Below are 13,059 nucleotides of genomic sequence, written 5' to 3'. Positions count from 1 at the left end.
TTGGTTAAAAACTAAAATTTTAAGATATGACAAAACACAGACCACCTACCTGTATTTCCCCTTTTTCTTTTTTTCTTGCGGTGTTGAATTCTCTCCCCTAGACAGAGTAGTGCTATGGACAGTAGGAGGAGGACGACAGTAATGAGCCCTCCGGTAACCCCGGGTAACTGTGTATGGCTGAACCTGGAACCCTGTAGAACACCAGTAAATGATACAATATACAAAAAGTTACACTAAACATTAACTATAAAACAACAAGTCTGTTTTCATTTTAAATCCGATACCTAATAAACGTTTACTCATACAAAGATTAAAGTCAAATGATATCGTGACATCTATCAAAAGGATGTGATATTTGATAGTTATTACTGAAAAACATGTAACTTTCAGTTTTAAACTGGATTTGATCCGTGCTTATATTTCCCCACACCTGTCCAGCCAGACTCACCTTTACTCTACCATCAAGTTAAATACGACCATACCTATCATACCTACGTGCATCAGTGGATTAATTTGTAACACCATACCTATAGGTACATCATGAGCCATTTGCAGCATTTGTCAGCGTGGACAAAGTTATGATGACATGTTGAGACAGAATAGAGGTAATCTTTCATCCTATTTTATTTTTGTTAGATTATTTTCTGATTTAAAAAAAAAAAAAAAGTTGGTCCAATGATTTATAATGCAGAAAATATCTCCCAGTCAGATTCATAAGACATCTCCTGACCTAATTTACTTATAAGATATCCTTGAGGAGTTACTTATAAGATATCTTACAGGAGTCACTTGTAAGATATCTAACAACAGTCACTTATAAGATATCTAACAGGAATCACTTATAAGATATCTAACAGGATTCACTTATAAGATATCTCCTTACAGGATTCACTTATAAGATATCTAACAGGATTCACTTATAAGATATCTAACATGAGTCACTTATAAGATATCTGACAGGATTCACTTATAAGATATCTCCTGACAGGATTCACTTATAAGATATCTAACAGGAGTCACTTATAAGATATCTAACAGGATTCACTTATAAGATATCTCCTTACAGGATTCACTTATAAGATATCTAACAGGATTCACTTATAAGATATCTAACATGAGTCACTTATAAGATATCTGACAGGATTCACTTATAAGATATCTCCTGACAGGATTCACTTATAAGATATCTAACAGGAGTCACTTATAAGATATCTAACAGGATTCACTTATAAGATATCTCCTTACAGGATTCACTTATAAGATATCTAACAGGATTCACTTATAAGATATCTAACATGAGTCACTTATAAGATATCTGACAAGATTCACTTATAAGACATCTAACAGGATTCACATATAAGACATCTAACAGGAGTCACTTATAAGATATCTAACAGGATTCACTTATAAGACATCTAACAGGATTCACATATAAGACATCTAACAGGAGTCACTTATAAGACATCTAATAGGAGTCACTTATAAGATATCTAATAGGAGTCACTTATAAGATATCTAATAGGAGTCACTTATAAGATATCTAACAGGAGTCACTTATAAGACATCTAACAGGAGTCACTTATAAGACATCTAACAGGATTCACATATAAGACATCTAACAGGATTCACTTATAGGACATCTAACAGGATTCACATATAAGATATCTAACAGGATTCACTTATAAGATATCTAATAGGAGTCACTTATAAGACATCTAACAGGGGTCACTTATAAGATATCTAACAGGGGTCACTTATAAGATATCTTTCAACTTTCAATTAGAAGCCATCTCCTGATTTGATTCACCTATAAGATATCTAACAGGATTCACTTATAAGATATCTTACAGGATTCACTTATAAGACATCTAACAGGATTCACTTATAAGACATCTTACAGGATTCACTTATAAGACATCTAACAGGAGTCACTTATAAGATATCTAATAGGGGTCACTTATAAGATATCTTTCAACTTTCAATTAGAAGCCATCTCCTGATTTGATTCACCTATAAGACATCTAACAGGATTCACTTATAAGATATCTAACAATAGTCACTTATAAGACATCTAACAGGATTCACTTATAAGATATCTAACAGGATTCACTTATAAGACATCTAACAGGATTCACTTATAAGACATCTAACAGGATTCACTTATAAGATATCTAACAGGATTCACTTATAAGACATCTAACAGGAGTCACTTATAAGATATCTAATAGGAGTCACTTATATGATATCTGACAGGATTCACTTATAAGATATCTGAGAGGATTCACTTATAAGACATCTAACAGGATTCACATATAAGATATCTAACAGGATTCACTTATAAGACATCTAACAGGATTCACTTATAAGACATCTAACAGGAATCACTTATAAGATATCTAACAATAGTCACTTATAAGATATCTAACAGGAGTCACTTATAAGATATCTAACATGATTCACTTATAAGATATCTAACAGGATTCACTTATAAGATATCTAACAGGATTCACTTATAAGATATCTAACAGGATTCACTTATAAGATATCAAACAGGAGTCACTTATAAGATATCTAACAGGATTCACTTATAAGATATCAAACAGGAGTCACTTATAATATATCTAACAGTAGTCACTTATAAGATATCTAACAGGATTCACTTATAAGATTTCTAACAGGAGTCACTTATAGGATATCTAACAGGATTCACTTATAAGACACCTAACAGGAGACACTTATAAGATATCTAACAGTAGTCACTTATAAGATATCTAACAGGATTCACTTATAAGACATCTCCTAACAGGATTCACTTATAAGATATCTAACACGAGTCGCTGATAAGATATCTTACAGGAGTCACTTATAAAATGTCTTTCAGGTTTCAGTTAGAAGCCATCTCCTGATTTGATTCATTTATAAGATATCTTCTAACAGGAGTCACTTATATGATATATAAGCAGTGATCTATCTATCCAGTCAGAATTCCTTTTGGGTGAGAAAAAACATAAAATGTCCATACCACTTGTAACATGATGTGTTGTGCTTGACCTGTTTCCGTGACAACATGAGACATCTTGATATCAGGCTCAGTTTCCCATGAGTAGGGAGAGTATGAAACCAATTCAAACTGGGCATGGTCCCCTGGCCACTCCTCAACAAGTAGCTCCACCTGGTGGACAAAAAGAAGAAAATTAACAACTAGGTCAATCTGAAGGTCATCCTAAAGGTCTAAAGGTCAATATGAACATCATTCTTAAAGTCAATCTGAAGGTCATTCTAAAGGTCGATATGAAGGTCGATTCTAAGGTCAATCTAAAGATCAATCTGAAGGTCATTCTTACAGTCAATCTGAAGATCAAATCTAAAGTTAATTCTAAAGGTCATTCTGAAGGTCAATTATAAAGGTCATTATAAAGGTAAATCTGAAGGTCATTCTTACAGTCAATATGAAGGTCAATTCTAAAGGTCAATATGAAGGTCAATTCTAAAGGTCAATCTGAAAGGTCAATTTGAAGGTCAATTCTAAAGGTCATTCTAAAGGTAAATCTGAAGGTCATTCTTACAGCCAATCTGAAGGTCAATCTGAAGGTCAATCTAAAGGTAAATCTGATGGCCATTCTGAAGGTCAATCAAAATATTACAATATCATACCAACATCAGGATTGCACTCATAGAACAATGTTGAAACATGATTGTGTTCTAGCAATCACTGCCACTGTTTAAAACATCTTTCCCCATATCTCAATGGATTTAGTGCTACAAAGAAATATGATACACACACTCTGTAGATATACGTATATCTATTAAGACTGCTCATGATAATAAACCAACACTATCTGCCAAATATAAAATGTCACAGTGATAGAGCAACAATTTAATGGTGCATAATAGTGACAATTACAAACATTATAAAATATTTCAGATTCCAAAGTCATCCAGAGAACAAAATGAAAAAACACAAATACAAATATTTCTGTGTTTGGCCAGCTGCATCTATAATATGTGGTCTGACAGTGACCTATATGTACCACTTTTGTGTGTCAATGTATTATAATCTTGGGGATACCGCACATAAAATTCAATTTACAACATTATGGAATATGAAACTGCAACATATCTTATATATCGTAAAGTACAATCTCCTTATGAAATTCCAAACACACATTTAACAAATTTTGTTATTCTATAAAGTTCAACTGCATGTAACACAGATGTGATAGCTTGCAAAATGACACTTTAAAAGGATTTTCCTAAAATACTGCAGAAAATTGGTGAAATTGATCATCATAAAGGTCCATATATAAGTTCATATTAACATAAGTATGATTTTCTGCTGATATATAAACATGAACTTTAGTGCAGCGACCTGCCCATAGATGCAGTTATACCCGATATATATATTTCTATATATACAGGGTTTTGTGCTAGGTGCTGTTCATGACCCTTAATTACAGCAACCAGATATGTACATCCTTATTTTTCATTTCTTTTGTTTAGATTTATAAAGTTTACTAATTTATTGATCAGTAGAATCTATCTTGAGAGACCACCCTTATGTCACCACAGTAGAACCTGTCTTGAGAGACCACCCTTATGTCAGTACAGTAGAACCTGTCTTGATAGACCACCCCTTCTAACACTACAGTAGAACCTGTCTTAAAAAGCCACCCCTTGCAGCTACAGTAGAACCTGTCTAAAAAGACTCCCTCCTATCAATATAATTGAACCTGCCTAGAGAAACCACCTTTTCTGTCAGTACAGTAGAACCTGTCTTGAGAGACCACACCTTCTAACACTACAAAGAACCTGTCTTAAAAAGCCACCCCTTGCAGCTACAGTAGAACCTGTCTAAAAAGACTCCCTCCTATCAATATAATTGAACCTGCCTAGAGAGACCACCTTTTCTGTCAGTATAGTAGAACCTGTCTTGAGAGACCATGCATAATCACTACAGAAAAACCTGTCTAGATGTAGTAACAGTAACCTTTCTTAAGAGACCACGTTTCTCTATACATTAGAAAACCTAGAGAGACCATCTATATCTCTTTCACAAAAGAATATATTACTAATTGACAAAACTTTCCATATGAAACCACCCTTTAAACAGAACCTGTCTGGAGAGACCATTCCTATACATGCGATATAATCTATTTATAAGTTATTTTTCCATATGTATCTTTAACATATTCAGTCCAGATAGAATGATGTAAATCATTATGTTGGCTCGGATACGTGAACATGTAGACTAGTAATACTACAAATATACATTTAATCATTGGTTGGTGACATATTAAGTATATCTATCAGGCATACTGCCATTGTGAAACTGAAATTAATTTCAATTTGATTGAACATGAAATATCCTATACATTACTGTAGTCGCAGTAATGATCAGAATTACCTGGCATCAATGACAAAGTCGTTTCTATCTTGTCAACAGCACAGGTAGTGTATTAAAGCGAGTGAATTATGCGTTACTAAACTGTGAAGGTCACACAAAGGTCACAACTGTTGTGAGTGACAGTGATATATACGAAAGCCGTCTTTGTGTGTCTAAATAAATCGTTCAGAGGCAACTTTTGAAACAGATTAAAACCCAACCTTAAAGGCTAACCCGAACCAAACAAACAGAGCGGTCATAAGTATGGCATTGTATGTCAAGTACCTCAAGTCCAAATAATAGAAAACCTTCTAATAGTATATAATGTACAATTTGTCAGCTTTGTATGACGATATATTCCGGTAAGACCCTTCCCCATCCAAATGGTCCGTCAGGTCAGAGAGAACTATACTTATATACACCTAGGACAACGAAAATAGATATACTCTACATATACCCCACTGTCAGGATATAGATATACTCTATATACCCCACTGTCAGGATAAAGAATGGTAAATATATATATTACCCTATATATGCCGAGGTCGGGACAAAAAGATCAGGTGGGGTGCAAGGCTTTTTCTGAGGGCCGATAATGGGCCCCATTCCCAATTGAAATTATTTCGTATTAAGGTCAAATTCCCAAAATTAGCAGTTTACTCCTGAAAAACTCTTTCCCAATTCACCAATTTTCTTCCCAAAATGAGGCAAAAAGGCCCCATCCCAAACTTGGGAGAAAAAACCCTGGGGTGGGAGGAGAGGGAGGGGGAGGGGGGAATCTACCCTGTTTACTCTCTGTTCAGCTTAACATCTAGTAGCCTTTATATTCTTAGTAATGTCATCCTCATTAAAGAAATCAAAGAATCGAACTATACCCTTTCTTATTACATACTTTCATTACACAGAACATCAGAGTATAATATTGACACTACGAGGTTTGATTAAGTAACTTTTGTATATATATATATTGTCAGGTAGGGACAGTGAGACAATATGTATTGTTTATATGTTTGTTTGATTATTTCATTAACTGTATATCGAGTATATATCAAAAAGGCTTATATATGTTTTGCCTAATGCCATATGTCCTTCTGCATTTGTTGAAATAAAATAAACCAAATTAAATGAATTTAAATCAAATTAAAGCGCATTATCAATAATACAGCAATTCATCTTTATGAAATTTGATCAGTTTAAAAATATTATCGTCAGAGCGATAGAAAGACAGCCAGACCGAGAGACAGACAACATGATTCCAGAGTAACCTCCCCTACCTTTGTATAATTACCATTATTACTGATATTAGTCACTGACATCCGGCGTACAGAGTACCTCTGAAAATATACATTTAAAATGTACTCATCACTAGTTCAGATTCCGCAATAATTTGATAGTACAAAGCCGCTTGAAAAAATAAATTAACGTTCACTTAACCATCAACTCATCCTCCAGCCAGGTTTTATTTGATAGGTGATAAATCAACTAGAATCAAATGTAAAGGCATAGCCAAAACATAACGATAACAACAATTTATTAAATGTCAACATGTAGGCCTCGGACCATTCCATCCCGCTGAGCCTTAAGTAGCCCATAAAGCCTACTTAGGCCAACTTGTATATAAGCATAAAACACACATATATAATAATCTGTCTTCCAGGTAGACCTCTAAGACCTTAAGTATTAAAATATGATTATATGACCACGCCACACGACCAATTTAAATACGATGTCTCGTCATTGAAAGTTAAACCCACTATGGGGTCGAATTTCGTCCCAAAAAGTCTTGTCAACTTTTAAAGTAGACATTTTGAGTGTTTCAATAGCTGTAAAGTATCAATACGCCATTCTTGATCAAATTACACTTTAAAAAACTAATATGATCCATTTGATTGTACTAAGAAATAATTCTATATCGTTTTCTTGTATTCAAAACATGTAAGTTATATACCATGCACTTTAACGATGGCAATTTTCAGGCCTCGATCATTACCAGAAATCAGTTATTATTTTTTATTTAATATCAAGACCTCCTTAGATCCGATATCCGTCAGTCAGAGCCACACAGGTACAAAATACAAAATCAGGTTTATAATAAAAGGGAATTTAATAGCTGTGAAATAACAAAGTAAATGGCTTATAACAGATCATAACAACTTCACGGAGATAATGATGATATACCTATTACACGTATTAAACAACCATACAATTCTTCGCACAACTTTCAGGGCTTGACGACTGATAATTCTATTGTGGAATAATTGATAATTAATTGATATTATGCATCAGTAATTAACTTCCAATTAACAGACAATTCCACAGGTGTACAAATCTTTTATAAGAACCGATAACCATTTTATTAATGTACACTGAACACAAAGAAACATCTAATGTCCGATAATTTCTACAATTTTCTCCATCATATTAATCCCTCATATAAATTAATATAAACTGTCTGTTTAATTGAATTAAATTAGGTGAATCATCTCACGATAAAAAAATCCAGGTAAATGGTACAGGTAAGTAACATGTCACCTGAATGTCAATAGGATGATATTGACGAGCTATTATCGTCAATACACCGCCGTCGCTGTCAGAAAACATCATACAGGAAACTCGTAGCCACACCAGACGTGTACAACAGCGTGTTTGAGATGTAATTGAGATGTAATATCTTATATGTGTGGCGTTTCCAGTACATGTAGTAGAAGAGTACAGTGGATCCTAGATCGCCTCAAGGCACAACACTGCAAAAACGTCTACAGCTCAATATACACCTATTTTGATGAATGAATATTGTTTTTGATAGTCTACAAATTACAACTTGCTTAATTATCAAGCTGTTTTTATTTTTATTTTTATTTTTATTTTTTTTTTTTGAGAAAGAGAGAGAAATTTATTCTACAGTGATATCAAGATGTTGTTTTTGGGTAACATCGATCATTCAGATGAATTTTGTCAAGTTTTATGAATTTAAAAACTTTTGTATCAAAGGAAAACTGTGAATATATTAAGATAGAGGGACAAAACACCTAAAGATTCCCTATAATTATATATATATAAGCATAAAATGGAAATGTCGGTTTGTGATAAATTTTGAATATATAGAGATAAAAATTTACCGGGAAAATTACTACAGAATTGTTGAAATTTGTGTAGAAAGCCTAAGAGATATCTTCATTACCAACAAAACAAATGTTCAATAATTATGTAATTAAAGTCTTTATGCATGTATAGCATAATGATAAAGAGTGTAAGTCTAATTAAACTGACATTAAAATGCTACAAAATTAACATTATATTTTTTCCAATTTTAACATGACATATATTTATCAACAATCTAAATGAACCATAAAACATCTCTATTTTGAGATATCTATTATAGTTACACTATTTTTTACAGATCTAGGTATTGATATATTTTTTTAATGATGACATGCAAAATGTTAACGACCAAAACAAATCTACAGTATATAAATGTGCCAAATCATATTGTCATAAATTACCTGTATTACCAAATCATAGCGATACCATCGTCAGTATGTGTTTTAACTATTAAGATACTTCGGTCTCGGGTAATAAACTTCAGGTGTGATTAAATGTAAAAGGTCCTGCATGAAATAACGAATTTAAATGAAGACTATCTACGATCCCCGTGATAACCTAATTATAATGGTCCGGACCTCTGCCTATAACTGCCAGCAGTCGTTCATCGGTAAATATAAATTCCCGTTATTCAATCCATCAACACAGATAATCCGTATATAGCACCCCACACAATGAAGTCTGATTACACATTAAGATTTAAATTTTTGGAATCAATGAACTTACGCACAATGATGATCGCTTGAACAATAGATTTACGTAAACACTGATCACGATGACATCTTAGATTAGACGAGAACCCACAACGTGCTTGAATTATGAGCTGCCTTTTTTTGTTTTACCGTATCTACCCGTCATGTAATTCCTTGACAAGATATTTGCAACAAGGTATAAATCGTAGGAGGTCTAATCTGTTTTTATTTACACAGGAAAACTAATGAAGTTGATCTGAAGTTATTAACATTGTATGTCCGCCAACCGACATATCAATGTTGAGGTCCACAAAAATATACAGGTATTAACTTCAAATCTAAAACTACAAATTGAAACTGAACAATATCTAACTCGGAAAAAACCAGGATATAATATGTTCGATGACAATCAGAAAATTTAGAATCCTTCAATATGTCAATCTACATGTATAATACATTTTGTGTCAGATTAACATGGTTATTACCCCATATAAATCAGGGGTTTTTATCGAGTGACCCTGACAGACCTAGAATGTCCCTGAATTCCAGTTTTACCTGGTAGTATAACTCTTAAAATTCTCATAAAATACCTGGTGGTGAAACTGTTTAAACTCCCAATAAAATTCTTTCAAAATTTGCAGTCACTTAAGAACATTGCAGTGCTTTCAAATGTCTAAAGCCCACTTCAAAAATTTAAAATATTAACTTGATTTCAATTTTATTTGCAAGCTTGCCTGATCCCAAGTGGAATCGCACTGAGTCATGGCAGTACCAGTTTTCACAACTTTTTTTTATCTAGCAGTTAAATCCTTATTGGGCGTAATTACTGACTGCAGTTTGCTGCGATGTTGAATGTCATCCTGAAACACACTAACAAAATTGCACCAGGAGAGCGATTTATACAAGATTGCTTCTAAATAACCTTCTCTTCAGTAAGTAGTTGATAATTGAGTCAGGAGTCTTTAAACTAAAGAAATACACGATTGGGTTATAGTTAAGGTCTGCATTTAACCAAATGTGAAATTTTAATGCTTGTTTAAAAAGGTGTTGAGTTGGAGACAAGGAAAAATGGATTCATGGGCTTATCACCAGACATGGGCTTATTACCAGGCATGGGCTTATCACCAGACATGGGCTTACAATCAGACATGGGCTTATTATGAGGCATGGGCTTATCACCAGACATGGACTTATCACCAGATATGGGCTTATTACCAGACATGGGCTTATTACCAGGCATGGGCTTATCACCAGGCATGGGCTTATCACCAGATATGGGCTTATAATCAGACATGGGCTTACAATCAGACATGGGCTTATTATGAGGCATGGGCTTATCACCAGACATGGGCTTATCACCAGATATGCGCTTATTACCAGACATGGGCTTATTACCAGGCATGGGCTTATCACCAGGCATGGGCTTATAATCAGGCATGGACTTATCACCAGATATGGGCTTATCACCAGACATGGGCTTATTACCAGACATGGGCTTATAATCAGGCATGGGCTTATTTCCAGACATGGGCTTATAATCAAACATGGGCTTATTTCCAGACATGGGCTTATAATCAGGCATGGGCTTATTACCAGACATGGGCTTATAGTCAGGCATGGACTTAAAGTAAATTCTAAGAATTTTGATTACCATTGGAATATCAGCATCCTAAAGTGCATAATTGTCTTGTTTAAGAAATGTTATCCTTTAGACTCCAAAAAGTAAGATACTTTTTACAGATAATACTTCTCCGCAAACAATCATTCATAATGATCAATTGAAAACAAGAAGATGCTGTTGGTTATCTTGATACACTACCAAAAGTTACATACTTTACTATATTACCACCCTTCAAAAGTTTTAGTGTTTCTTTATATATTTCAAATTTTCAAGTGGAGAATTAATTGAATCCCTAGAAAAGATTTCAAATTTTCAAGTGAAGAATTAATTGAATCCCAAAGAAAAGAAACCCTAAGAAAAGAAATCATGCTGTGCCTCAATAGGAAAAACATTAAGACACTGTCATCTTATATATTTTTTTTTTTCATTAATTGCTAATTAGTGTTAATTAGATATATTTCAATACAGTAAATGGTATTGAATGCATTTTTGTGAGAATTAAGTATTTGGTACACTCTCGGGATGTAGCTTCTTCAAATTCATCGACGAAATTTTATTCTTCAAACTTTCAGAAAATCCAAACTGTACAGGTGAAAACACACCTATATACCTTTGATCGCGGGCGAAGTCTAAATCATGAAGGTAGGAAATTTCTTTACTATAGATGTAGACATGTACATAGGTAAGAAATAGCATTCCTGTAAATACAAATGATTTTTTATCACATACAAGCCACAGTTTGCTCTTTGCAGGAAATCCAAAGAATTTTTCCCAGGACTTAATCTTTTAAAAGTTTTTTTTTCTCACAAACACTACTGAGTAGCACTTCACTTGACTTCTAAAGGTGTCGTATTTTCAACCTTCAAAAAGGTTTTTGGTAGTCTTCATAAACTATGTTTAAAGGGGGACAGTTTAACACACAACGCGATACTGGGGCTAAAGGTTTTCCTTTTTCCTCACAGTTCAAAGTCAACATATACTACCTAAGTGTATCAACAGCATTCAAGGCTGTTTTTTGAGATTAAGGAACCTTGGCTAGTAAACATCAGAAAATTGAATGATATCTTTGCAAGATTGTGAAATAAATATCAAACCTGTTATTGTGGTTGACTTTTATGACGATAAGTAGTTTATTGACACTGAAAATTGCCAGACTTGTATCAAAGTTAAAGAAATGGAGCTAAAGAATTACAATATAAAAGCAAAAAAAAATTTTTTTTTTTTTTCAATTTGAATGGAATTATAACAATATATGAACATGTAGAATATAAGATGGACCTTGTACTGTAATTCCTAAATAAAAACATTTCATAGCCTATACTTCGAAAAACTTGACAATTGTAGGTTAATTAGTATATATATGATATATGCCTAAGACAACGTGATGCATTAAAGCCAGGATATAAGTGTATGGTAAATATATACATGTTTGTGATGTATCTTCCAGTACTACCATATTTATGCTTTAATAAGCCCAAGGTCAACATGTCAACTTTGTATCAACGTAGAAGGGGAGGCTTATTGTAGGACAATGAAACAACATTAATTAGCATTTTAATCAACTGCAAAAGACAAGAATGGGCTTATTACTACACATAGGCATATTACCAAGCATGAGCTTATCATCAGCCATAGGCTTATTACCAGACATTGGCTATTGGCTTATTACTAGACATGGGCTATTGGCTTATTATCAAACATGGGTTTATCACCAGACATGGGCTTATCACCAGACATGGGCTTATAACCAGACATTGGTTTATTGTCAGAAATGGGCTTATCACCAGATTTGGGCTTATCATCAGGCATGGGTGTATCACCACACAAATGCTTATTACCAGACATTGGCTTATTACCAGACATGGGTTTACCACCAGACATTGCCTTATTACCAGACATGGGTTTATTATCAGACATGGGCTTACTACCAGATATGGGCTTTAAGTAAACAAAATAGATTGAAATGAGTGGTCTGGGATATACACCTAAACCAAATACTATCATAGCTTGTCCCACCTGACTCAGGTTGTCTGGTTAGAGTCCGATAAAAACATCTACTATCAATGACCTGATAGTAATAACTATCTTTTCTTTCCTTCAATTCACCTGAGGAGAAGGAATGGGGAGGGGAATGACACATACTCTTGGACCCAAAAGTAACGGAGTGGACTTAATTATATTTACAATTAATATGGAAATTGCATTTCTGCTGAACTGCACCTACAGAGCTGGTGGGCTAATTATCACTGGAAATGAGCTTA

At 33.8% G+C, this 13,059-nt stretch overlaps 1 protein-coding gene across 1 annotated transcript in view; it reads right to left on the bottom strand.

The window, feature by feature from the left end:
- Window positions 1-13,059, bottom strand: part of LOC117341830 — a 172,319-nt gene that overhangs the window by 107,641 nt on the left and 51,619 nt on the right. Inside the window, exons 2-3 of the mRNA XM_033903692.1 lie at window positions 3,023-3,172; window positions 50-191 (exon numbers count right to left, since the gene is read on the bottom strand). Of these exons, the coding sequence (XP_033759583.1) occupies window positions 50-191; window positions 3,023-3,172 (292 nt within the window). The remainder of the gene's footprint in view (window positions 1-49; window positions 192-3,022; window positions 3,173-13,059) is intronic.

This window comes from Pecten maximus, chromosome 14, assembly GCF_902652985.1.
Source record: "Pecten maximus chromosome 14, xPecMax1.1, whole genome shotgun sequence".
Classification (NCBI taxonomy): domain Eukaryota; kingdom Metazoa; phylum Mollusca; class Bivalvia; order Pectinida; family Pectinidae; genus Pecten; species Pecten maximus.
The sequence above is the reverse complement of the archived record's forward strand: the minus strand, read 5'-3'. Positions and strand labels throughout refer to the sequence as shown.